Below are 26,151 nucleotides of genomic sequence, written 5' to 3' on the forward strand. Positions count from 1 at the left end.
TCTTTTTTTCTTCTTTTAATGGGCGAGTCTTTTTGACGATAATGGCCAAAAAAGAATCTTGCTACAAATGTAATCCACCTACCATGATATTCAGAAAACGTTTTCCTATAAACTGATAAAAGCTAAACAGAGTTTTTACTAATTACAAAAGCAATAACTCTACCCTTCTGCATCAAACACTGGAGTTGTGATCAAGATAGTCTTGAGCTTCTGAAAGCTCTTATCACACTCATCCGATCACATGAAGGAACACCCTTTTAAGTCAACTTGGTCAAAGGCGATGCCATAAATGAGAGTCACTAACGACTTTTGAAAAGACGATAGTTACTTGTTACACTTCTTGAATTACTAACGTGAAAAGGATTGGCATTGTCGCATTGACTGAATTATTGCAATACAGTGAAAAAAATAATGGAGTTCCATTTTTTGCAATGCTGCAGGAAAAAAACTAGCTGAATTTTTCAATCCAAAATGGGAAAATCCCAGCTCATACACAATAATTCCTCACATTTCTCCATTGATATCATTTTCTACATTTATTACTTGAGAAAATGCTCTCTGACAATCTAAAAATTTATGTAATCACTATTCAGATTACAAAAATCTTTACTTGTCCACAAGGTTTTAATTTTCTAGCCTAGTTACAAGGTTAAGGTAAACTTTGAAAAAAAAGAAGAAAAAAAAAAAGCAATTTTGTTCTATAGAGAAAAAAAAGAGGGTAAGATGGATGATGCTAAGAAGATGGAGAAGGGCTTCTTCAAGTTATTCTACCCAGAGAACAGCTCCCAGAAGCTGGTAACTATAATTCCCTCTCATCGTTTTTTTTCTCCTGCTATTTTCAAGTATTTGGTCAAGGGTTTTTGCCACTCTTTTTCAGAAATCTTTTTGTTTTCTAATTTTTTTTATTGGAGATGTAGGCCGTGAATAGGGGAACGTGAAGTAAAAAGAGTAAAAAGACGTATTCAGGATTTGAACCGTATGATTTCAGCTTATCGCCGATTTGAGTTATTGGGTTAGAGATCTATTATTTATTATACTTATTTAGTAAGTTTTGTAATAAATATACATGATTGGAGCGTAAACTATTGAGTTCGGACAAACCCATAGCTTACACGATAGATCCGCCTTTATGAATAAGATATAAATCAGCATTAAATACGGATAAAGTTATAAAGCTGTAACTTTAGTATCACTTATTATATTTTTCTTAACGCTGAGTTAATTTTAGAGTATTTTTTATAGTTAAACCAGTTCAGTGCATAACCCCTTTCCTAAATCAACATTTTGGAGTTTAACCATAGTATATGATTGGACTACGTAATAGATGTCACAGATTTGCAATGTTACATTAAACTCGGTCCTTAAATGTCATAAGTTGCTGATTGCAATAGCAAATGACAAGGGAAGTTACTTTGGGAAAATGACAATGTATAGTCGCTCTCAAAATAATAATATATATATTATGTATGTTATTATACTTTTCGGTCATCGAATATAAATAATTTCTGGTTCGAGCTAAAAGTGAAAAACAAAAACAAGTTACTTTGCAGTAAAACTACAGAGTGCCCCTGATTTAATTTGTTATTTAGTAAAACCAAGTTACTTTGCAGTTACTTGATTTATAACCTCAAAATTTTCAAACTTGAGTTTACTTGAAATATTTTTCCGCCTGATATTGGCTGCTTTTATGTATGATAAATATGGACAATCTGATTTTAAGAATTTGATAATCTGTACTTTTCGTAAAAATGAACCTTTTTTGTTTTCATACAGAAAATCCCCACGGCTTTTACAGAGTATAAGAATGGTAAGCTACCTAAAAGGGTTTCACTTAGGGATAGATTTGGGAATGTATGGCCAATTGGAATGGCGAAAAAAGGCAGATACCTTTATTTCCAAGATGGATGGGTGAAATTCATTGAGGACAACAGTTTGGAGTTTGGAGATTTTTTGATTTTTGACTATGATGGGAATGGTGTATTTGATTTCAAATTACTTGGAAAAACTGCATGTGAAAAGAAAGGAGCTGGAGTCGCTGTGAAAGTGGAGGAGGAAGAAATGATCAATATTGCACATCAAAAGAGTGAAGGGCAAAAAGGGAAGAAACATTTGGCCAGTGATAGCAGTAGTTCTAGTTCTTCTTTTGATGGCGATGAGGATGAGGAGTACATGGAAGAAGAAGAAGAAGACGAGGACGAGGAATATGAAGAAGAAGAAGAAGAAACAAAAGAAAAGGCAATAGTAATATGCAAGAAAAAGGCGCCATGTTCAAAAGGTAGTTACGTGGAAGAGGAAAAAGATGACGATGAGGAGGCAGAGGAATCTGTCGAGAAGGAGGAGGAGGAGGAAGAAGAAGAAGAAAAGAATGAAAAGGCAAAAATGTTCAAGAAAAAGGCCCCATGTTCAAAAGGTAGACACAATTAAAGACCCTCTACAATTCCTCTTTTTCATTTTAATGCATTTCAATTCTTTACTTATTAGTACATTATTAGAGTTTAAGTTATTTGCATTGACATTATAAAACGAACAGTAAAATAACATCGAATTTTATACTAGTGGATTATTTTCATAATCTCGGTAATTGAACAGGCCTAATGATACTTTGGCATGTATTAAAAGTTTTCTTTCTTTCTTAAACTCTATTTTCAAACAAATGTAGCCGTATAAAAATAAAATGCAGGGATTATCTCTAAGTATTCATGAATAACCTGTTGTCCTTGACTGTAGCACCACACTCTTTAAACAGAGTCTCACATCGACAAAACACAAGAGAGATGCTGAGTATATAAGTTAACAAGCCTTAGACCCTAATGATGCGTTTTAATCCCGTGAAAGCCTAGGCCCAGAGCGGACAATATCACTAACGGGCTGATCTGTTACAGATGGTATTAGAGTCACTCTCCATGTGGTGGGATGTAACACCCCCACTCTTTAGACAGAGTCTCACATCAACAAAACACAAGAGAGATGCTGGATATATAAGTTAACAAGCCTTAGACCGTCCTAAATATTCTAGCGGTTACATTGACATTTCTGTTTGTGAACCTGACCAATTAGCTTTCTTGATTTAGGTGTATTCAAAAGAGCCACTACTATCAAGAAGAGGGATGTCCCTGATCAATATGGTGCAGAGATTTTCAGAAGTGGACGTGCGACTCAGCCTAAAAATCCTTACTTTGTTGCGAAAATACGAGCAAAAAGAAGAGATCAACTGGTAATTAAAAGCCTTACAACTGTACCAGTGAACAATTCTATAGTTCAACCTTATAGCATTCTCATTAAACAAGTCTTTGTTCCAAATTGCAGTACGTCCCAGTTGATGTGGTGAGAGACTACAATCTTGAACTCCCTCCAAAAATGTTCTTTCGCGATTCTGAGGGCAGAAAATTTGAAACAGAGGTTAATATTTGGAAGGATGGTAGGATATGGCTCAAAAAAGGATGGCGCAAAATATGTAGATGGAATCTTGTTGAAAAAGAAGACAGGTGCATTTGTGAGTTTATGAGAGGAAAATCCAATGAAATCCTTTATTTACAGGTTACTGTTGTCAAAGCAGGAGGAGTTTCCCATCCCAGCAAATAGCAATTCTAGTTTGCATGGCCTTACTTGAGTACTGTTATTTATTGACTAGTTTTGAAGACCTCTTTACTAGTTTGTTAAGTACTGCATTCTGTTGACAAAATTTGAAGACTGTGCTTGTCTGTATTAATAGCTTTGGCTTTTAAGCCAGTTGACTGGTATTAAGACTAAATTCTTGTTGATTTAAATTGGGATATTCAATTATTATCTGGTTTACTTATGTTGGAAATGCTCATGTGGCCAAAGTTTGGCCAAAATGCTTATATTGTTTGTGAGTTGTTTTGTTCATCACATCATTCTTCAGCTTTTGAGAAATATTCCATGAAGATTTTGCTTTGGAATGTTAGAGTAATTTCACTTAACCCCCTTAACTTTTTAGGTTTAGGAAATAATACCATTTTACGCTTTAAATGGGATAATGAACCTCCTTAAGAATGAGCTGATCATTACAAGTATTTTCGAAATTTTCAAGAATGACCTTATGATAGACTATATTACGTTTTCCTCAATAACGAAAAAATTACCCAACAAATAAAAATGAGTAAATTTTCATCTAACTACCAAAATATTTTTGGGGGAAGTACCTGAATAGTCATTCTTAGGGCTGCTATTTAGAGATTAGTCGGTACTTATTTTGTCCTGAAAATTTGAACAAAAATCTACTTTCCGTCCTGAAAAGCTGAAATTTAGAACACGTTGGTTAATTCCTAAATAGCAGCCCTCTAGAATGACTATCTGCTATCATTTTTACAATATTTTGAGGTCAGAAAGCTTTACGTTATTCATCTTTTACATGAAACAAAAGACTCCTGTGAATTAACATTTTCAGGTAATTGTCGAAATTTTGAAATTGGTACAAACTAAGGAGAAATGTATTCATAAGCTAGGAAAAGAACATTAACCAATCAAATACTATCCAATTTTTCTGTAATCTGAACTATACTTTATGTAATTTCTTTAAAAGGAAAAGAAAGGACAAATAAGTCAATTATGCTGCTTCTTTATCTAAATTAGGACAAAAGGTCCATACCCCACCAAATTTCCTGGCCAGTATTACAAGTTCATGAGCTATAAGATACCTCATCCATTTTTCCTTGTCAGCCAACCATCTCAACACCCCCCTTATCCATTGCTCTCATATTCACCTCACAAAAAACAATATCCAATGTTCACCCTTTTATTATCTCTCTACTTTGGCAAACTTAGAGCACTCCACAAACCATCACAACCAGGTAAAACCTCAATCTTTAGTTCTTCCTTTTCCAAGATTTTGTATAAACTTTGTTAACAACTTCACTTGTTTTTGTATAGGTTGGGGGTCAGAAAACAATGGCAACAATGACAACATTCTCTGCAGCAACAGTAAGTTCACCAGCCATTCTAGGTACAAGGATGTCTTCCCAGAAAAGAACCAAAGTGAACTACATTAATGGATTGAACTCATTTGGAGGACTAAAGGCAAATAACAATGTTGCCTCATTAGGCCTCCCTATGTGCACTGAGCAATCTTTTGCAAAGATTGTTAGCTCATTGAAAACCCCATCACAAGCTAAAGGTGGAGCTTTGTCTTCAACCTGCAGTGTTGCTGGTGAGATTTTCAGGATTGCTTCCATTATCCCTGGCTTGGTTCTCGTTGGAGTTGCTGTTGGTTTTGTCCTCCTCCGGATTGAATCTACTGTAGAGGAAGCTGATTGAAACTTTGGTCTGTTTAACAATTACTTTTTCCTGCATCAAGATTCACTCTCTGTTTTATCTGTTTAATTCTCTGTTTTGATGTAGAATTTGATTTGTTTTGGAAATATATATAAGTTAAACTAATAAACTATGGGTTCCCTCTAGAAACTTTGACCCTCTTAATGTACAATCATCTTCTTTTTAAGTGTTATCTATTTTGTCTGACAAGGCTTTACCTATGGTGCTCTGGACAATATTCAGAATACCATATATCTTGCTAGCTAACTCATTATAAGAATGGAATTGAATTCCTTGTTATGGGATGAAACTCTACTCTTCCTTTAAGATTGAGGAAGATTGGGCAAAATCATTTTTAAAAGTTCACCAATTTCAAGTTGGTGGGGTTTTTTAGTTTTGGTTGCCTTTGTCCCAAAAATAATGCAGTAATGCTAGTTCCAGCAAGGTAACAAGTTATTCTAGTAAACAACTTGTATCAGTACACATACTTCTTAAAAGACTAGTAAACTTGCTCTATGATGAGAATAACCACTGTTTCAGAAGAAAAATATAAAGCATACTTCTAAGCTACACTTTTAAGAAGCTTCCATCTTTTATGCCAAAAGATAGATACTCTTTGTCGCCGACTGCTAGCTTCTTCTTCCACAGTTAAAGGAAGCCATACATACCTAGACTCACTCAAGTCGTCTGGATTCCATCGATCAGCCATGAAAATAAACGAACCAGGAGAAATGGGGGAGTACATATGTGCTCTGAGCAAAGAATGTAGTGACTTGAAAAACTTTGTTTGCACCAATACAAGGGTTGCCTATAGTCACCCATGGTCCCATAATTGATTCAGCCACGTGAGCCAGTGCCTCATTTGGTGCCCAGCCACTGCACCCTGATGTGATCATGTAGTAAGTTCCTTTGTGCTTGAACAAAGCCGGAGACTCCCTATACTGTCCCACAAGAACCCTTGACATAACATTAGTAACATCAACGCAATCTTGATCAAGAAGACCAATATGAAGCTCCCTGTTATGCGCAGAGGAGTAGATAACATATGCCTTTCCATCATCATCTTTGAACAAAGTCATATCCCTGCTTTCAAAACCATGAGGCCTTTTACTATATAGATATCGAAAAGGACCAGTAGGGGAATTGTTTATAGCAATGCCAACAGAGGCTTTGGTATAGCTAGCATCATCAATATGCATCCACATTACATATTTACCTGTCTTCTCATTGTATATCACTTTAGGCCTCTCTAATACCTTAGACTTGTGAAGGTCATGAGTCTCATCCTTTTCCTCCGCGGCTAATACAATACCCTCATTCTTCCAAGTCCATAAATCTTTAGAAGAGTAGCAGCCAACACCAATTATGTCTACTCGAGCTACATTCTTCTGGGGAGCTCGATAAGTGGGACCATCTTTATACTCACCATACCAATAGTACATTCTTGATCTTTCGTCATAAAGAATTCCACCACCATGAGCTTGAATAGGATGTCCATCAGTATCTAGCCAAATTCTCCTGGGATAATAGTAAAAGCTGTCATCTTTGGTATTCTTTCGAGGGTCTATGCTAGTTCTCTTGTCAGGAAAGAAATTGTGCCTGAGTTTAGAAGACTTATCAAGGAATTCATCAATTAGGGCATTGGCTTCTGAAGATTGGCTTCCTCTTTGCTGAGGAATTTTGATCTCCTCCAACTCTTCATATTCATGAATCTTCTCGAATCTGGCCATCTTGAGAACCTCTGTAACTACCCAAGGATGAGAAATGAAGCAGAATTAAGAAACCCACCAAGCTACAAACCAGTAAAGGGTATGAGCATCTGCTTCTTGACGAGAATCGAGTCATGGGTTAAGCAAAGCTTTGCTAAAGGGACTGCAGTTGGTGGTCAGAAGTTGTTCTATCAGATTAGTCTTAACATATAGCTCCTTTCAGGCCCCAAAAAGAGAAAAGGAGACCCATTGGAGTAAAGATGAGGTTAAAAGAAGTGTAACTTGTTTATAGTATTTCCTGGATCTCGAGACAAAAACAACTTTGAAAACTAAGAATCTATTGATTCTGCTACCTTTGAGCCATGTATACAGCTTTTCCTCTGCAGAGCTAGAGTAAGACTATTTGGTCAAAAGGAGGCTTCCAAACTACATAATTGCCCCCTTTCGATGCCTTTATGACCTTTTTTTGGGTTTCATTTGCCTTTTTCTTAAGATAAAGTTTGGCTGGGAAGCAACTCTGACTTTCTTGAGTAACGTCGATAGCCAGCCAACAAAGCCAACTTGCCATATATTACTTATTTTATCAGTGGGTTGTAAATTGTAACACGCTCAATATAAGAGTACTGCACGTGCGTTGTCGAAAAAAATAATACGGAGTACTAGTAAGTAGTAATCCGACCTTAGGTAGAGCGCTTTGATTTTATATCATATTCACCAACCACTACCACCCCTGGCACAAAGCAAACTGCATACCAGTAAGATACAAACAACCTTCTGCATCTGGAATCCCAGGTCTTCGAATGTTAATTATACAAAACAGTTTACAAGAATGGTGCTCCTGCAACGTGTAGATCTTTTATAATTGGTATAGCTTAAATACCACCTTGGCGTTCAAGACTCAAACAGCTTTGTATTTGTCTGTAATCTGATGAATTATGAAGTTACTTTTTACTGGTCAAACAACTCAGGTGTCAAAGGGAACCGATAGTGAGATAGTAAATGAGAGTAACAATCAGTGGAATATGATGCTTCCAAGAATTAAAGCACGCAAGACCAACTGATTTAACTAACGTGCTTATAAGAATTGCACACTCAAACAGTTCGATGACTTCAACCTTCGGGCCAGCAACCATTAGCAAGTTGGTAATGGCTCAGAAGCAAGGACTGGTGATAAGTGCTACCCTGGACTAGTACTGAAATATATAGCTAACATGTATTTCCACAAGCAATATGAACATAAAGTGTCAATCCAAGGAAGCACAGCCCTTCAGGAATTAAGAGTAAAAGACAAAAGATAAAGGTGGCAAGGCGACATAAGAAATGGCATTTGATGAATATTAATCTCATTGAAAGACAATAAGTTTATACAGATGGTCAGTTTCTTTTGCATGAAATAAAGCCTCAGTAACCTGAAGCAAAAAAAGGAGTGTTTCTATGAGACTAAACATAGAAAGGATATTATCCCACTACATACTGTACTATTAGTTGTGACAAACTAGCAGTCCCCCTTGTTCCAGAGACACAAAATTCTTGGGATATTTACCATTCATTAAACATGAAATTGGAGAGTAAGCTTAAAGAGCTTCCAAGTCTTCTTTCCTGAAGATGTGGAAAAATTGTTTCCCAGACTGCAATGTTCAAAATCTACGGAAGTCTTTATCAGTGACAGAGAAGACAAAAAAAGGGTAGATTTTACAAAGGATGTAAAAGGTGAAGATGTGGTAAACCTATAGGCTACATACTTAACTTACCGATATTACATATAACCAGACTTAAGCAACATCCCGATTCTATGGTATCCTTGTAAAACCAGCTAATCCTGTGAAGTAGGTCATAACCTATTGCATTTAAAAAATTTAAAGGAAAAGAGCTTATCATTCACAGCATCTTGCATATATGTTTCTGAGAAACATAAGAGTAAACAGTTGAGGTGTAACCAGCGCCTCAGCTTGTAGCCTTGTACAAACTGCAGGTAGAAATATGACGTATTTTCAGAATTTAAGCCCAATTAAGCAGCCTACTTATCCTGATAGAGAGAGAGAGAGAAAAGAACTTCAACCATAGTTATGAGTATAATATAGACAAAAATGTTGAAAATTGGAGACTGCAAAAGCGAAATTATGATTGGGGCTCATCAAGTAATATCAGCTAGCTCTCAGAATTGTGAATTAGTTGGCCAATATAAGATTGCTTTTGGATGTACTATATTTTACAAGCCAATATCAGCGTGAAACTTACAGTGCATGCAACTAGCAGAGCCGATTTTCTAATCTCGTTTACTACACATACCTCCAATACTCTTCAACATCTATGAATGTGCTATAGAAGCATCTCACAGAGTGAAAACCTAGTCCAAAGTCCATTCAAGTACATTTAACTCCTCGGGAAACAAATTTGAGATAAAAATTATTGCTTCAAGAATTCCTGATATGAATATGTTCGCCACTCCAGAAACTCAGTTACTGGTCTTAAATATCACATTTCCTGTCCCTTCATTTGACAGGTCTGGACCATATATTCTGGACACTTTTTCCCTTTTTCTGTAATAAGGAAGCTTCTTGGCATGGTTTTCCCCCAACACTAATCTTTTCTTCAGGAGGACGATGAAATAGCGTTCCATCTTCAATACAGAGAAGTAGCTCTGGCCTGTGGCTGTATGCACGAGTAAAATATTTGCAACATACACATGGAATATACAGAGATGGTCCCTTTCTGGCCAAACACTAAGGGGAAATGAAGCAGAGCATATCTGGCTATGTAGTTGGACTGTTATGTCAATCTGATTAGAAAAATGTGAAAATGCAAGCGACTAGGGAAGGATGAACTGTGTGGACGTTTCAGTTCCAGCAAGTATTTCAACTCAATCGAGTCAGTTCTATCCAACGAATCACCAAGGAGTTGTAAGCTGCAAACAGGAACCTGACAAGTTACCTTATGATGGATCTTTTCTCTCCAAGAAACTATCAACATCACCAATCCCTTCAATCAAAGCAAGATAAGTGCTATCATCAGGAGTAATGCCTTTACTAACCATTTCTTTGAGAAGTTCCTCGGCAAGTACACCTTCCTGTTTTTTGCATAAACCTTGTATGAGAGCATTGTAAGTGAGAAGAGTAGGGTTAAAACCTGCACTTAACATGTCATCACGAACTTTGAATGCATCATCCATGTCACCTCTCTTACTGTACCCACTGATTAGTGTGTTATAGCTGATATGATCAGGTTTAATTCCTCTTCCCTTCATCTCCTTGAGAAGGGCACAAGCTTCTTCAACTTTACTCTCCCAACAATACCCTTGCATCAGACAGTTGTAGGTAACTTCATCAGGCTGAACGTTCATTTTATTCATTCCTTCAGTATATCAAAAGCACGCACAACGTTACCATTGGCACAATGGCCATCAATCAATGCATTGAACATAATTAGATCTGGGAATAGCCCTTTCCGCAATATTTCAACAACCAAATCATCTGCTTCTTTCATCCGATTCCGTTTGCCCAAGACTTTGATAAGTGATGTATAAGTGACAATCGTTGGTTGGAGACCCTTACTCAACATTTCATCATAGAACTTAAATGCCTTCTTTGGATTTCCCGCCCTGCAATAGCCATTGATCAATATGTTATATGTAATACTATCAGGAAGTACTCTCTTCACTGCCATCTCTTTCACCAGATCATCAGTTTCCGCCATTCTGCCATCAAGAAACAATGCATGGATCAACAAGTTATAGGTAGTAACGCTCGGCGCAACCCCAATCTTAACCATCTCATCCCTATAAAAGAATGCCTTTTCTAAGTCCCCTTTATTGCAGCATGAATCTATCAGAGTATTGTAAGTCACAGCTGTAGGGATCAACCCGAACGACTTCATTTTCTCTGACAATGAAGACACCTCCTTTTCCCTCCCCTCCTTCACCATCCCGCTGATTAGAGAATTAAACGTATACAAATCAGGCGCAATTCCTTTTACTGTCATCGTCTCGAAAAACTTATTTGCTCCTTCAACATCCCCCTTCGAACAATAACCATGAATCACAGTATTATACGATATTAAATTTGGCTTAACCCCTAAACACTGCATGTTTTCAATGAACTCCTTTGCCTTCTTCAACTTGCCTTCTTTACATAGAACATTGATCATTATATTAAACGTGCATACAGTCGAACTAATCTTCATCCTAAACATTTCAGCATACACAATCCAGGCCAAATGGGTCCTATTCAATTTATTAAAAAGACTCAATAAATCATTACAAGTTTCAATCTTGGGCAAAATTCCCTTCTGTTTCAATAAATAAAAACACTTTAACGCCTCCTCGCCTTTCTTCAATTCACAATACGCCCTTACGAGCAAATCCAACACAATTGAGCTCTTTATTTCCAGCTTCTCCCGAGCACTCACAAGCCCATCAAAAAACTCCTTATGCGTTACAACGCGTGCACTGATCACTTGCTTGAGAAGCTGCGTGGCCTCTTTAGGCGAGGGAAGACGAGAGAGTATGCAAATAACGAGGCTATAACAGGTAATGTCTAAGCAATTAGGGCTGATATTTTCGATGAAAGTGAGTACACGGTCCGGAGATGAACGAAGGTTTGGGAGGGCGTTGGAAATTAAGGTGGGGTTTAGTTCGCCTGAAATGTGTTTGATGAATTGCCACTGAGAAGAAGTGACTGAATCTCGTAGGGCATTCGCAGTGATGGGAAGTGGGGGAGGAGGAGAAGGGGCAGATTTTTTGGATTTGGAGAGTGTAAGTGTAGAGAAATGGCGGAGTGGGAGTGAAGAAAGCTTGGAGCTTCTGAGAGCTTTGACACCTCTCATCTCGCTGCTGCAGTCTGTACTCTGTAGGACAGAGAAGCTTTGCTCTTTAGCCAAATAAGGCCTAGAAGAGTTTTTGGGCAATTTGCAGTCCTATTGCATCAATTTTAATTTGTACTTCATTCTTTTATATTCTTTAAATAATGTAATTTTTTTACCTTATTCAATTTATTATAAATCATAATAAAAATTATTGATTTATATAACTCCCTTTGTTTTTTTAGGGTGTTCATGTTGCCGGACTCAAGTCCAAATAAATAAGAACGATTTAGTAAGTTACAATAAACATAAAATTTGTCATTTCATGATAATATAAATTTCACTGTGATGTGCTCAACTAGGCATGTATTTTAACGATATTTGAAATTGAAGCTTAGTTACTATTGTTTGTTGGAAAAGAATTACCAAAAAATAGAAACAATATACCCTAGTTTACACTTTAAAGTAACACTATCCTCCCAATTAATGTCGTTTGATAAATGTTACATGCTGCTCTGCTACACAAGAATTCATTGGATTTTTATGCATTAAAACATTAATCTAAAATAAATAAATATTAGAGCATGCTTACAAATAAAGGTTTAACATATTTTACTAGGGCACTTAAGGAATTTCAAAAGACTCCATTTAGAAAAGAACATAATACTATATTTTGGGGCTAAACATTTATTGATTTAAAAATTATACTTGTAAAAGTAATTTTAGCCAAATGAAGGAGTAGATAGAAATAAATTTTTGTTTTCACCTGTGGTATGATAGTTTGTTAATCCCCGCCGCCTTAAGTCCCCGAACATGCTGTATTGAAGTTGTAATTTACTAAAGCTCAGGGTCATATTACATTTCTCTAAGTTATTAAGGCCTCATTTGTTTGCAGGGTGTGATGGTAAGCAACCTCCACTTCCAACCAAGAGTTTGTGAGTTCGAGTCTCCCCAAGAGCAAGGTGAGAAGTTTTTGGAGAGAAGGATGTTGGGGTTTTATTTGAAAATAGCCTCTTTATCCTATGATAGGGATAAGGTCTGCGTATATACTATCCTTTCCAGACCTCACTAAATGGGATTATATCTCCCATACCCAACTAAGTGAAATTATACCTTGTACTAAATGGGATTATAATTTGTTGCTGTTTTTGTGTTAGTTGCAGGGTTTGAATCTGAATGAATCATAGTCCATTAAGTATATATTTGTTTTTTATTTTTAAAAAGTCTGGATAGGTCTGATTCGGTCAGACCTTTAATTGAGTCTTAATTCCGTCCAGAGGTTAAAAATCCCGAAAATACACGCCTCTTTTTTCGGTGCTCCTTTGCTCTCTCTTGACATCAGGCTATTTCTTCTAAGCCCAAAACAAATTTCAATCCTTCACACATCTCTCTCTTCATTCAAGGATCAAGCAGCCGCGCCGCCGAATCTTTTTCTGGGTAAGATTTTGAAAATTATACTTGGAATTCTCCATCTTGTTTCTTTTCTAATGGTAAATTTCAGTTTCGAGTTTAGGGTTTAAAAAACCCCTTTTAAAATACGACTGAGAAGGGGCTAAACTAGAAGGTTTTGCTTGCCTCTTATTTGTGTCTTGTTCTCACTTTTGGATATTATATTTTGATTGAATCTCTGAATTTTCTGTAATTTTTCTTGATTTTGTTGACATCCTGATTCTCTAAATCGTAAATCTTAACTGGGACGTGTTCTAAATTGTTAGCAATGTTTTTTTCTCTTTTGCAGATTCACATAGTCCCTTTTGAACGTTCTTTTGTTTTCTTCAAGAATTGCATATTAGTGACTGAAATTCAATTTCTCTAGTTGAAATATAAACCGTGAAGCTCGTCCAAAATTAAGAAACTTTGCTATGGCTAGAATTCGGATAATGAAGTTCTGTGTTGTTGAAATTAGAGCCGCTATAGTTTCATATTTGGCTAGAATTCGGATAATGTATACATAAGTAAGATTTATATTTCAGTGCTTTCTGAATATTTATGTGCTATTGCTCTTGAATTATTCGTCATACGTTACAAGTCCATGTAAAAAAGATTTTGAAAAAACAAAGAATATTTACTTTTTAACATAAGAAATATTCTAGAACTTTGAATTAAACTACTCAAATCTTTGTATTAGCAAATAAAGTTTTTACATCAAGATCTAAGGTAATGCATTGCAAACATATGGCTAACATCTTACTAATTTGAATTAACACTTGATAATATAAATAATAATATTACTAAATGAAGCTAAAAGTTATATATCTTGTATGAATACTTTACGTTCAAAATATTTTTTTGGTTACATTTCGTTACTACAATTGTTGTTATTATATATAATTTTTATTTATAGTTCAGATAGTTTAACAATGGGATCTTACATAAATATTAAATTATATCTTATAATATTTCAATTTATCTCAAATAATAACTTTTTTTGTTCAAGTTAATATTTTCACTAATTGATATAATATTTAATCACTTTATTTATATATATATATATTCAAATTTATAATCATTCAGTGTTCAGATCTGCATACCACATCTTAATATTCACGTTACTTAAAAACAACAAACGAGTCCTAAAAGGACGTCAGATGCAATTTTCCCGATCTTTAAAAACCCAATCAACTTCGACGGACCTTATAACCTTTATCAAATTCCGAACAGGAAAACCCTAATCTCTGTGAAAAACGAAGAACAAAAGCAGCGAGGGATGTCGTACGATGACGTGGAGATTGAGGACATGGAGTGGAACAACGAGCTCCAAGCTTTCACATATCCTTGTCCGTGCGGTGACCTGTTCCAAATCACAAAGGAAGATCTGAAGCTAGGTGAAGAGATCGCCCGATGCCCTAGTTGTTCCCTTTATATCACCGTTATCTATAATATGGAAGATTTCATCGGAGATTCCAAGAAACACGTTGAGCCTTCGAAACAACAGCCTATTGCTGTCGCTTGAGAACCTCGGAGTTTCGATTTATTTTATTTTTTTGGGTCCAATTGAAGATTTTGGTAATCATATTGTAATACATAGTAGTTCGAATTGGCATTAACTGCCTGAAATTTTGATGTATTGAGAAAGAAAAGTTGGTGGTTTTGTTTGACGTTTGCCCACTCTTTGGATTATGAATTTTATTGGGATTGCAATAATTATACGTACTATTTGATTGCTTGTGCAGAGTTAATAATTATGTTAAGACTTATTATTGTGATGCTGCTCTCTTGAGGTGCTGTAAATTGGTGTAACTTGTAGGATCGAAGCTTGAACTTATACTGTATTATTTTGTTACCTGATGCTGTAAGTTGAAGCTATAGCAGTGGTAATTCTAGCTGTGTTTTGAATGTGGAAAGTACTAAATAACTAACCTTAAGAATCACAATAGGATATCTTAGTCGAGGGATATGGGTTCACGTGAACCCATACTTGTCTCCCTAAACCATGTATAACAATATTATATTGCTTCAAAATTACTTAAATATGTGTGCGTGAACCCATGTGCAAAGACTATTATGGTGCAATTTATTATTGGGTACACCTCTACAAGTGAAATTGGCGGTTTCAATCCCAATGGTCTTGTTTTCGGCACGCAGTATAGATATATATATGTGAAAATGACTAAAATTTCAAAAAGAATATAATTTTGAATCTATAATTTTAAAAGTGTAGTGGGCCAAGGTAAGAGATTAAAATTAAACCAATCAAATATAAATTCCAGATTCGCCTCTTCACAATAGTGCACCCATCCTTTTGAAATCCTCGATCTGCCTCTATTAACAAGGCATGAGAAGCTGCAATCATACATCTTGATATATATGGATTAAAGCTGTGTGTAATTCTAGTTCCAACAAGGTAACAAGTTATTTTGATAAACAGCTTGTATCACTTCACATTGTACATACTTCATAAAAGGCTAGTAAACTACTCTATGATGAGAATAACCACTGTTTCAGAAGAAAATTATAAGCTTACTTCTAAACAAGACTTTTAAGAAGCTTCCATCTTTTATGCCAAAAGATAGATACTCTTTGTCGCCGACTGCTAGCTTCTTCCTCCACAGTTAAAGGAAGCCATACATACCTAGACTCACCCAAATCATCTGAATTCCATCGATCAGCCATGAAAATAAACGAACCAGGAGAAATAGGGAGCACATATGTGCTCTGAGCAAAGAATGTAGTGACTTGAAAAACTTTGTTTGCACCTATACATGGGTTGCCTATACTTACCCATGGTCCCATAATTGATTCAGCCATATGAGCCAGCACCTCATTTGGTGCCCAACCACTGCACCCTGATGTGATCATGTAGTAAGTTCCTTTGTGCTTGAACAAGGCCGGTGCCTCCCTATACTGACCTACAAGAACCCTTGACATAACATTTGCAACATCGACATAATCTTGATCAAGAAGACCAATATGAAGCTCCCTGTTGTGAACAGAGGAGTAAATGACATATGCCTTTCCATCATCATCTTTGAACAAAGTCATGTCCCTGCTTTCAAAATCATGAGGCCTTTTACTATATAGATATCGAAAAGGACCAGTAGGGGAATTGCTTATGGCAATTCCAACAGAGGCTTTAGTATAATTAGCATCATCGATATGCATCCACATTACATATTTACCTGTCTTCTCATTGTAGATCACTTTAGGCCTCTCTAACACTTTAGACTTGTGAAGGTCATGAGCCTCATCCATTTCCTCCGCGGCTAATACAATACCCTCATTCTTCCAAGTCCATAAATCTTTAGAAGAGTAGCAGCCAACACCAATTATGTCTACTCGAGCTATGTTCTTCCCAGGGGCTCGATAAGTAGGACCATTCTTGTACTCGCCATACCAATAATACATTCTTGATCTTTTATCATAAAGAATTCCACCACCATGAGCTTGAATTGGATGTCCATCAGTATCTAACCAAATTCTCCCGGGGTAATAGTAAAAGCTGTCATCTTTAGTATTCTTTCGAGGGTCTATGCTAGTTCTCCGGTCAGGAAAGAAATTGTGCCTGAGTTTAGAAGACTTGTCAAGGAATTCATCAATTAGGACATTGGCTTCTGAAGATTGGCTTCCTCTTTGCTGAGGAATTTTGATGTCCTCCAACTCTTCATATTCATGAATAAAGGACTGAAGATTTGCATTCACCCCTTCTCGGATCTGGCCATCCTGAGAACCTCTGTAACTACCCAAGGATGAGAAATGAAGCAGAATAAAGAACCCCACCAAGCTACAAACCAGTAAAGGGTATGAACATCTGCTTCTTGACGAGAATCGAGTCATGGGTTAACCAAAGCTTTGCTTAAGGAAATGCAGCTAGTGGTACGAAGTTCTATCAGAATAGTCTTATGTGTAGCTCATTTCAGCCCCCCCCCCCCCTAAAAAAAAAGGAGACCCAGTGGAGTAAAGATGAGGTTAAAAGAAGTGAACTTGTTTATAGTATTTCCTGGATCTCGAGACAAAAACAACTTTGAAACATAAGATTCTTTTGATTCTGCTATCTTTGCGCCATGTATGCAGCTTTTACTCTATAGAACTAGAGTTAGACTATTTGGTCAAAAGAAGGGGGCTTCCAAACTACGTAATTGCCTCCTTTGGATGCCTTTATTACCTTTTTTTTGGGTTTCCCTGCCTTTTTCTTAAGATAAAGTTTGGCCGGGAAGCAACTCTGACTTTCTTCAGTAACGTCGACCGCCGGCCAACAAAGACAACTTGCTAAATAGAGTATTATACTTATTTATTTTATCAGTGGGTTGTAAATTGTAATGCACTATTCCTCTCAATAACAAGTCTCGTTTATTCCGATATTTTTTGGTTTTCTGACTTTTATAGTGAATGACTATTATACATTTATAATAACATTTGACGTTTAAATATTTTTTGGCTGTTATAAATAAAAATTATCCAAAAACTACTTATTTTAAATTTTTTATGTTACATATAAAAGATAAGAAAAAAATTCAAATTTAAAATCTCAAAAATTATGCATATTTCACTAGTTAAATATCGAAGAAAGCTAATATATTATTAATAAAATTCATAGCTAAATGTATAAAGATTTAAACTCTAAGGAAGACATTTTAAAGATACCTAGAAAAATAAATTCTTTCAAGATTGATAGAAGAACTTTGTATTTGTAGCTTTTTAGTAGATTTTATTCTATTACTAGCAACATAACGCTTGAATTGGCACATGTCCAAATTTTCAGTAAAAAGGTATCCAATAGCTTTCCTTTGAAAATAATCTAAGAGCTTAACAGTTAAATTTTCTATACATACATATTTTGGAATTTATCAAATGGAAAAGATATCATGTGCAAATCTTCAAATTTTATATCTATAGAAACTTTGTTAATCTTAATAATATGGCTATTATAGAGAGGTAATTTTACAAAGAGTGTTCTGCTATAAACATGGTTGTTGCTGTTATAGGTAAAAAGTTGTTATAGAGAGGTAAAATATAACTTAAAAAATCAGTTCTGAGGAAAAAAAAATTGTTATAGAGAGATTTGACTGTACGCCCAATAAAAAAATACTACACGTGTTGTCGAAAAATAATAATATGGAACGCTAGTAAGTAGTAATGCGACCGTAGGTAGAGCGCTTTAATTTTATACTATATTCACCAACCAGCACCACACCTGGCACAAACAAACTGCATACCAGTAAGATACACATAACCCTTTGCATCTGGAATCCCAGGTCGTCGAATGTTAATTATACAAAACAGTTTACAAGAATGGTGCTCCTGCAACGTGTAGATCTTTTATAATTGGTTTAGCTTAAATACCACCTTGGCGTTCTAGACTCAAACAGCTTAGCTTTGTATTTGTCTGTAATCTGATGAATTATGAAGTTACTTTTTACTGGTCAAACAACTCAGGTGTTAAAGGGAACCGATAGTGAGATAGTAATTGAGAGTAATAATCAGTAATGTATGATGCTTCCAACAATTAAAATACGCAAGACCAACTGATTTAACTAACGTGCTTATAAGAATTGCACCCTTAAACAATTTGATGGCTTCAACCTTTGGTCGCAGGGTTGCAGCAACCATTAGCAAGTTGCTAATGGCTCAGAAGCAAGGACTGGTGCTCAGTGCTACCCCGGACTAGCACTGAAACAGTTAACATGTATTTCCACAAGCAACATGGACATAAAGTGTCAATCCATCAATGCGCAGCCTTACAGGATCATTAAGAGTAAAAGACAAAAGATAAAGGTGACAAGGTGACATAAGAAATGGCATTTGATGAATATTAATCTCATTGAAAGACAATAAGTTTATACAGATGGTCAGTTTCTTTTGCATGAAAATAAATCCTCAGTAACCTGAAGGAAAAAAGGAGTGCTTCTATGAGATTAAACATAGAAAGGATACTATCCCAATATCTTGTACTACTAAATTTGACAAACTAGCAATCCCCCTTGTTCCAGACACAAATTTCTTGCGATACTTACCATTTATTAAACATGAAATTGGAGAGTAAGGTTAAAGAGCTTCCAACTTTTCTTTCCTGAAGATGTGGAAAATTGTTTCCAGACTGGCAGACTGCAATGTTCAAAATCTACGAAATTCTTTATCAGTGACAGAGAAGACAAAGAAAAAAGGGTAGATTTTACAAAGCATGTAACAGGTGAATATGTGGTAAACCTATAGATTACATATTTAACTTACCGACATTACATATAACCAGGCTATAACCCCGATTCTGTGATATTCTTAAAACCAGCTAATCCTGCCAAGTAGGTCATAGCCTCTTGCATTTAAAACACTTAAATGAGAAGAGCTTACAATTCACAGCATCTAGCACATATATCGGAGAAACATAAACAGAGTAAACAGTTGAGGTGTAATCAAGTGACTCAGCTTATACAAACTGCAGGCTAGAAATATGATGTATTTTCAGAAATTAAGCCCAATTAAGCAGCTCTACTTACCCCGATAATGAGAGAAAGAAAAAGAACTTCAACCAATCCATGAGTATAATATAAACAAATATGTTGAAGATTGGAGACTGCAAAAGCAAAACAATGATTGGGGCTCATCAAGTAATATCAGCTAGTTGTGAATCATTGGCCAATGTAAGGTTGCTATGGATGTACAATACTTTACAAGCCAATATCAGCTTGAAACTTACAGTGCATGCAACTAGCAGAGCCCATTCTCTAACCTCGTTTACTACGCATACCTCCACTGCTTTTACAGCTCTCCACAGAGTGAAAACCTAGTCTAGAGTCCATTCAAGTACATTTAACTCCTTGGCAAACAAATTTGAGATAAATATTATTGCTTCAAGAAATCCTGATATAAATATTTTCACAGCTACTGGTCTTAAACAAAATAATTATCACATTTCCTGTCCTCTTCATTTGACAGGTCTGGACCATTTATTCTGGAAGCTTTTCTCTTTTCTCTAATAAGGGAAGCTTCTTGGCATGGTTTTCCCCCAATACTCAGTTTTTCTTCAGGAGGAGGATGAAATGGCGTTCCATCGTCAGTACAGAGAAGTAGCTTTGGCTAGTGGGCTATATCCAAGAGTAACATGTTTGCAAAATACACATGGGTACACCGAGATGGACCCTTTCTGGCCAAACCCTAAGGGGCGATGACGCAGAGCATGTCTGGCTATGTAGTTGGACTGTCATGTCAATCTGATGAGAAAAATGTGAAAATGCAAGCGACTTGGGAAGGATGAGCTTTGTGGATGTTTCAGTTCCACCAAGTACTCCAAATCAATCGAGTCGGTTATATCCAAACAATCACCAAGGAGTTGCCAGCGGCAAACAGGAACCTGACAAGTTACCTTATGATGGATCGTTTCTCCCCAAGAAACCATCAACATCACCAATCCCTTCAATCAAAGCAAGATAAGTGCTGTCATCGGGAGTAATGCCTTTACTAACCATTTCTTTGAGAAGTTCCTCAGCAAGTACACCTTCCTGTTTTTTGCATAAACCTTGTATGAGAGCATTGTAAGTGAGAAGAGTAGGGTTAAAACCTGCACTTAACATGTCATCACGAACTTTGAATGCATTATCCATGTCACCTCTCTTACTATACCCACTGATTAGAGTGTTATAGCTGATATGATCAGGTTTAATTCCTCTTCCCTTCATCTCCTCGAGAAGCGCACAAGCTTCTTCAACTTTACTCTCCCTACAATACCCTTGCATTAGACAATTGTAGGTAACTTCATCAGGCTGAACGTTCATTTTATTCATCTCTTTCAGTATATCAAAAGCACGCACAATGTTACCATTGGCACAATGGCCATCAATCAATGCATTGAACATAATTAGATCTGGGAATATCCCTTTCCGTAATATTTCAACAACCAAATCATCTGCTTCTTTCATCCGATTTCTTTTGCCCAAGACTTTGATAAGTGATGTATAAGTGACAATCGTTGGTCGAAGACCCCTACTCAACATTTCATCATAAAACTTAAATGCCTTCTTTGCATTCCCCGCCCTGCAATAGCCATTGATCAATATGTTATACGTAATAACATCATGGAGTACTCTCTTCTCTGCCATCTCTTTCACCAAATCATCAGTTTCCGCCATTCTGCCATCAAGAAACAATGCATGGATCAACAAGTTATAGGTAGTAACACTCGGCACAACCCCAATCTTAACCATCTCATCCCTATAAAAGAATGCCTTTTCTAAGTCCCCTTTATTGCAGCATGAATCTATCAGAGTATTGTAAGTCACAGCTGTGGGGATCAACCCGAACGACTTCATTTTCTCTAACAACGAAGACACCTCCTTTTCCCTCCCCTCCTTCACCATCCCGCTGATTAGAGAATTAAACGTGTACGAATCAGGTTCAATTCCTTTTACTATCATCGTCTCAAAAAACTTATTTGCTCCTTCAAAATCTCCCTTCAAACAATAACCATGAATCACAGTATTATACGATATTAAATTTGGCTTAACCCCTAAACACTGCATGTTTTCAATGAACTCCTTTGCCTTCTTCAACTTGCCTTCTTTACATAGAACATTGATCATTATATTAAACGTGCATACAGTCGAACTAATCTTCATCCTAAACATTTCAGCATACACAATCCAGGCCAAATGGGTCCTATTCAATTTATTAAAAAGACTCAATAAATCATTACAAGTTTCAATCTTGGGCAAAATTCCCTTCTGTTTCAATAAATAAAAACACTTTAACGCCTCCTCGCCTTTCTTCAATTCACAATACGCCCTTACGAGCAAATCCAACACAATTGAGCTCTTTATTTCCAGCTTCTCCCGAGCACTCACAAGCCCATCAAAAAACTCCTTATGCGTTACAACGCGTGCACTGATCACTTGCTTGAGAAGCTGCGTGGCCTCTTTAGGCGAGGGAAGACGAGAGAGTATGCAAATAACGAGGCTATAACAGGTAATGTCTAAGCAATTAGGGCTGATATTTTCGATGAAAGTGAGTACACGGTCCGGAGATGAACGAAGGTTTGGGAGGGCGTTGGAAATTAAGGTGGGGTTTAGTTCGCCTGAAATGTGTTTGATGAATTGCCACTGAGAAGAAGTGACTGAATCTCGTAGGGCATTCGCAGTGATGGGAAGTGGGGGAGGAGGAGAAGGGGCAGATTTTTTGGATTTGGAGAGTGTAAGTGTAGAGAAATGGCGGAGTGGGAGTGAAGAAAGCTTGGAGCTTCTGAGAGCTTTGACACCTCTCATCTCGCTGCTGCAGTCTGTACTCTGTAGGACAGAGAAGCTTTGCTCTTTAGCCAAATAAGGCCTAGAAGAGTTTTTGGGCAATTTGCAGTCCTATTGCATCAATTTTAATTTGTACTTCATTCTTTTATATTCTTTAAATAATGTAATTTTTTTACCTTATTCAATTTATTATAAATCATAATAAAAATTATTGATTTATATAACTCCCTTTGTTTTTTTAGGGTGTTCATGTTGCCGGACTCAAGTCCAAATAAATAAGAACGATTTAGTAAGTTACAATAAACATAAAATTTGTCATTTCATGATAATATAAATTTCACTGTGATGTGCTCAACTAGGCATGTATTTTAACGATATTTGAAATTGAAGCTTAGTTACTATTGTTTGTTGGAAAAGAATTACCAAAAAATAGAAACAATATACCCTAGTTTACACTTTAAAGTAACACTATCCTCCCAATTAATGTCGTTTGATAAATGTTACATGCTGCTCTGCTACACAAGAATTCATTGGATTTTTATGCATTAAAACATTAATCTAAAATAAATAAATATTAGAGCATGCTTACAAATAAAGGTTTAACATATTTTACTAGGGCACTTAAGGAATTTCAAAAGACTCCATTTAGAAAAGAACATAATACTATATTTTGGGGCTAAACATTTATTGATTTAAAAATTATACTTGTAAAAGTAATTTTAGCCAAATGAAGGAGTAGATAGAAATAAATTTTTGTTTTCACCTGTGGTATGATAGTTTGTTAATCCCCGCCGCCTTAAGTCCCCGAACATGCTGTATTGAAGTTGTAATTTACTAAAGCTCAGGGTCATATTACATTTCTCTAAGTTATTAAGGCCTCATTTGTTTGCAGGGTGTGATGGTAAGCAACCTCCACTTCCAACCAAGAGTTTGTGAGTTCGAGTCTCCCCAAGAGCAAGGTGAGAAGTTTTTGGAGAGAAGGATGTTGGGGTTTTATTTGAAAATAGCCTCTTTATCCTATGATAGGGATAAGGTCTGCGTATATACTATCCTTTCCAGACCTCACTAAATGGGATTATATCTCCCATACCCAACTAAGTGAAATTATACCTTGTACTAAATGGGATTATAATTTGTTGCTGTTTTTGTGTTAGTTGCAGGGTTTGAATCTGAATGAATCATAGTCCATTAAGTATATATTTGTTTTTTATTTTTAAAAAGTCTGGATAGGTCTGATTCGGTCAGACCTTTAATTGAGTCTTAATTCCGTCCAGAGGTTAAAAATCCCGAAAATACACGCCTCTTTTTTCGGTGCTCCTTTGCTCTCTCTTGACATCAGGCTATTTCTTCTAAGCCCAAAACAAATTTCAATCCTTCACACATCTCTCTCTTCATTCAAGGATCAAGCAGCCGCGCCGCCGAATCTTTTTCTGGGTAAGATTTTGAAAATTATACTTGGAATTCTCCATCTTGTTTCTTTTCTAATGGTAAATTTCAGTTTCGAGTTTAGGGTTTAAAAAACCCCTTTTAAAATACGACTGAGAAGGGGCTAAACTAGAAGGTTTTGCTTGCCTCTTATTTGTGTCTTGTTCTCACTTTTGGATATTATATTTTGATTGAATCTCTGAATTTTCTGTAATTTTTCTTGATTTTGTTGACATCCTGATTCTCTAAATCGTAAATCTTAACTGGGACGTGTTCTAAATTGTTAGCAATGTTTTTTTCTCTTTTGCAGATTCACATAGTCCCTTTTGAACGTTCTTTTGTTTTCTTCAAGAATTGCATATTAGTGACTGAAATTCAATTTCTCTAGTTGAAATATAAACCGTGAAGCTCGTCCAAAATTAAGAAACTTTGCTATGGCTAGAATTCGGATAATGAAGTTCTGTGTTGTTGAAATTAGAGCCGCTATAGTTTCATATTTGGCTAGAATTCGGATAATGTATACATAAGTAAGATTTATATTTCAGTGCTTTCTGAATATTTATGTGCTATTGCTCTTGAATTATTCGTCATACGTTACAAGTCCATGTAAAAAAGATTTTGAAAAAACAAAGAATATTTACTTTTTAACATAAGAAATATTCTAGAACTTTGAATTAAACTACTCAAATCTTTGTATTAGCAAATAAAGTTTTTACATCAAGATCTAAGGTAATGCATTGCAAACATATGGCTAACATCTTACTAATTTGAATTAACACTTGATAATATAAATAATAATATTACTAAATGAAGCTAAAAGTTATATATCTTGTATGAATACTTTACGTTCAAAATATTTTTTTGGTTACATTTCGTTACTACAATTGTTGTTATTATATATAATTTTTATTTATAGTTCAGATAGTTTAACAATGGGATCTTACATAAATATTAAATTATATCTTATAATATTTCAATTTATCTCAAATAATAACTTTTTTTGTTCAAGTTAATATTTTCACTAATTGATATAATATTTAATCACTTTATTTATATATATATATATTCAAATTTATAATCATTCAGTGTTCAGATCTGCATACCACATCTTAATATTCACGTTACTTAAAAACAACAAACGAGTCCTAAAAGGACGTCAGATGCAATTTTCCCGATCTTTAAAAACCCAATCAACTTCGACGGACCTTATAACCTTTATCAAATTCCGAACAGGAAAACCCTAATCTCTGTGAAAAACGAAGAACAAAAGCAGCGAGGGATGTCGTACGATGACGTGGAGATTGAGGACATGGAGTGGAACAACGAGCTCCAAGCTTTCACATATCCTTGTCCGTGCGGTGACCTGTTCCAAATCACAAAGGAAGATCTGAAGCTAGGTGAAGAGATCGCCCGATGCCCTAGTTGTTCCCTTTATATCACCGTTATCTATAATATGGAAGATTTCATCGGAGATTCCAAGAAACACGTTGAGCCTTCGAAACAACAGCCTATTGCTGTCGCTTGAGAACCTCGGAGTTTCGATTTATTTTATTTTTTTGGGTCCAATTGAAGATTTTGGTAATCATATTGTAATACATAGTAGTTCGAATTGGCATTAACTGCCTGAAATTTTGATGTATTGAGAAAGAAAAGTTGGTGGTTTTGTTTGACGTTTGCCCACTCTTTGGATTATGAATTTTATTGGGATTGCAATAATTATACGTACTATTTGATTGCTTGTGCAGAGTTAATAATTATGTTAAGACTTATTATTGTGATGCTGCTCTCTTGAGGTGCTGTAAATTGGTGTAACTTGTAGGATCGAAGTTGGTGTTATACGTACTCTTGCTGTAAATTGGTGTTAAATACTTGTGTTATGTCCGTAAGTGTTTACATTGTCATAATAAAATGAAAAAATAAAATAAAATACATATTGCATGCATATAGGATTTAATTATACATTTAAGAGATAATTTAAATAAAATCACAAAAATATGCATTGGTTCTATTTTAAATGTTTCACTATGTGATTGATGTTTTGTCTATGTGTTAAATAATTGTTATAGAGTAATTAATATATTTTTGTGAAGTTAAAATTATTTTATAATTACAATTAGAAATTTAAATTAGAAAAAATGAAAAAATATATATATATATATACAAAATCGGACCTGGATTTAAATCCAGGCCCAAATCAAATTACCCCCACAGCCCAATCCAGGCAGCCCAAGTCTGGTCCAGTCCAAAGCCAAGACCAAACGACGACGTTTGGCCACATTTAT

At 35.7% G+C, this 26,151-nt stretch overlaps 7 protein-coding genes and 1 pseudogene across 9 annotated transcripts; 4 read left to right on the forward strand and 4 right to left on the reverse strand.

Annotated features, from left to right (window-relative positions):
• Window positions 1-398: 398 nt before the first annotated feature.
• LOC104220212 (B3 domain-containing protein At5g60140-like) lies at window positions 399-3,799 on the forward strand. Its single transcript, XM_009771038.2, has 4 exons — window positions 399-795; window positions 1,774-2,410; window positions 3,072-3,214; window positions 3,307-3,799. Exons 1-4 carry the CDS (start codon window positions 724-726, stop codon window positions 3,580-3,582), a joined length of 1,128 nt encoding a protein of 375 aa, XP_009769340.1. The 5' UTR covers window positions 399-723; the 3' UTR covers window positions 3,583-3,799.
• An 868-nt stretch (window positions 3,800-4,667) lies between these two features.
• On the forward strand, window positions 4,668-5,421 carry LOC104220206 (uncharacterized). The gene is made up of 2 exons (XM_009771031.2): window positions 4,668-4,811; window positions 4,891-5,421. Exon 2 carries the CDS (start codon window positions 4,909-4,911, stop codon window positions 5,272-5,274), a length of 366 nt encoding a protein of 121 aa, XP_009769333.1. The 5' UTR covers window positions 4,668-4,811; window positions 4,891-4,908; the 3' UTR covers window positions 5,275-5,421.
• A 285-nt stretch (window positions 5,422-5,706) lies between these two features.
• On the reverse strand, window positions 5,707-7,109 carry LOC104220211 (uncharacterized; annotated as a pseudogene).
• A 2,013-nt stretch (window positions 7,110-9,122) lies between these two features.
• On the reverse strand, window positions 9,123-11,882 carry LOC104220207 (pentatricopeptide repeat-containing protein At2g15630, mitochondrial-like). The gene has a single exon (XM_009771032.2). The coding sequence runs from the start codon at window positions 11,799-11,801 to the stop codon at window positions 10,326-10,328; it is 1,476 nt and encodes a 491-aa protein (XP_009769334.2). The 5' UTR covers window positions 11,802-11,882; the 3' UTR covers window positions 9,123-10,325.
• A 1,169-nt stretch (window positions 11,883-13,051) lies between these two features.
• Window positions 13,052-14,921, forward strand: LOC104220209 (diphthamide biosynthesis protein 3). Of its 2 annotated transcripts, XM_009771035.2 has the most exons (3): window positions 13,052-13,214; window positions 13,516-13,732; window positions 14,439-14,921. In XM_009771035.2, the coding sequence occupies exon 3, from the start codon at window positions 14,485-14,487 to the stop codon at window positions 14,728-14,730; it is 246 nt and encodes an 81-aa protein (XP_009769337.1). In that variant the 5' UTR covers window positions 13,052-13,214; window positions 13,516-13,732; window positions 14,439-14,484; the 3' UTR covers window positions 14,731-14,921. The 2 variants fall into 2 exon arrangements, with proteins under 2 accessions (XP_009769337.1, XP_009769335.1); XM_009771033.2 differs by lacking the exon at window positions 13,516-13,732 and having other exon boundaries at window positions 13,054-13,214.
• Window positions 14,922-15,581: 660 nt separating this feature from the next.
• Window positions 15,582-17,136, reverse strand: LOC104220210 (uncharacterized). Its single transcript, XM_070171648.1, has one exon. The coding sequence runs from the start codon at window positions 17,049-17,051 to the stop codon at window positions 15,744-15,746; it is 1,308 nt and encodes a 435-aa protein (XP_070027749.1). The 5' UTR covers window positions 17,052-17,136; the 3' UTR covers window positions 15,582-15,743.
• Window positions 17,137-19,820: 2,684 nt separating this feature from the next.
• LOC104220205 (pentatricopeptide repeat-containing protein At2g15630, mitochondrial-like) lies at window positions 19,821-22,546 on the reverse strand. Its single transcript, XM_009771030.2, has one exon. The coding sequence runs from the start codon at window positions 22,463-22,465 to the stop codon at window positions 20,576-20,578; it is 1,890 nt and encodes a 629-aa protein (XP_009769332.1). The 5' UTR covers window positions 22,466-22,546; the 3' UTR covers window positions 19,821-20,575.
• Window positions 22,547-23,715: 1,169 nt separating this feature from the next.
• Window positions 23,716-25,585, forward strand: LOC138889092 (diphthamide biosynthesis protein 3-like). Of its 2 annotated transcripts, XM_070171655.1 has the most exons (3): window positions 23,716-23,878; window positions 24,180-24,396; window positions 25,103-25,585. In XM_070171655.1, exon 3 carries the CDS (start codon window positions 25,149-25,151, stop codon window positions 25,392-25,394), a length of 246 nt encoding a protein of 81 aa, XP_070027756.1. In that variant the 5' UTR covers window positions 23,716-23,878; window positions 24,180-24,396; window positions 25,103-25,148; the 3' UTR covers window positions 25,395-25,585. The 2 variants fall into 2 exon arrangements, with proteins under 2 accessions (XP_070027756.1, XP_070027753.1); XM_070171652.1 differs by lacking the exon at window positions 24,180-24,396 and having other exon boundaries at window positions 23,718-23,878.
• The last annotated feature ends 566 nt before the right edge of the window (window positions 25,586-26,151 follow it).

The sequence above is a fragment of the Nicotiana sylvestris genome, chromosome 1, assembly GCF_000393655.2.
Source record: "Nicotiana sylvestris chromosome 1, ASM39365v2, whole genome shotgun sequence".
Lineage (NCBI taxonomy): Eukaryota > Viridiplantae > Streptophyta > Magnoliopsida > Solanales > Solanaceae > Nicotiana > Nicotiana sylvestris.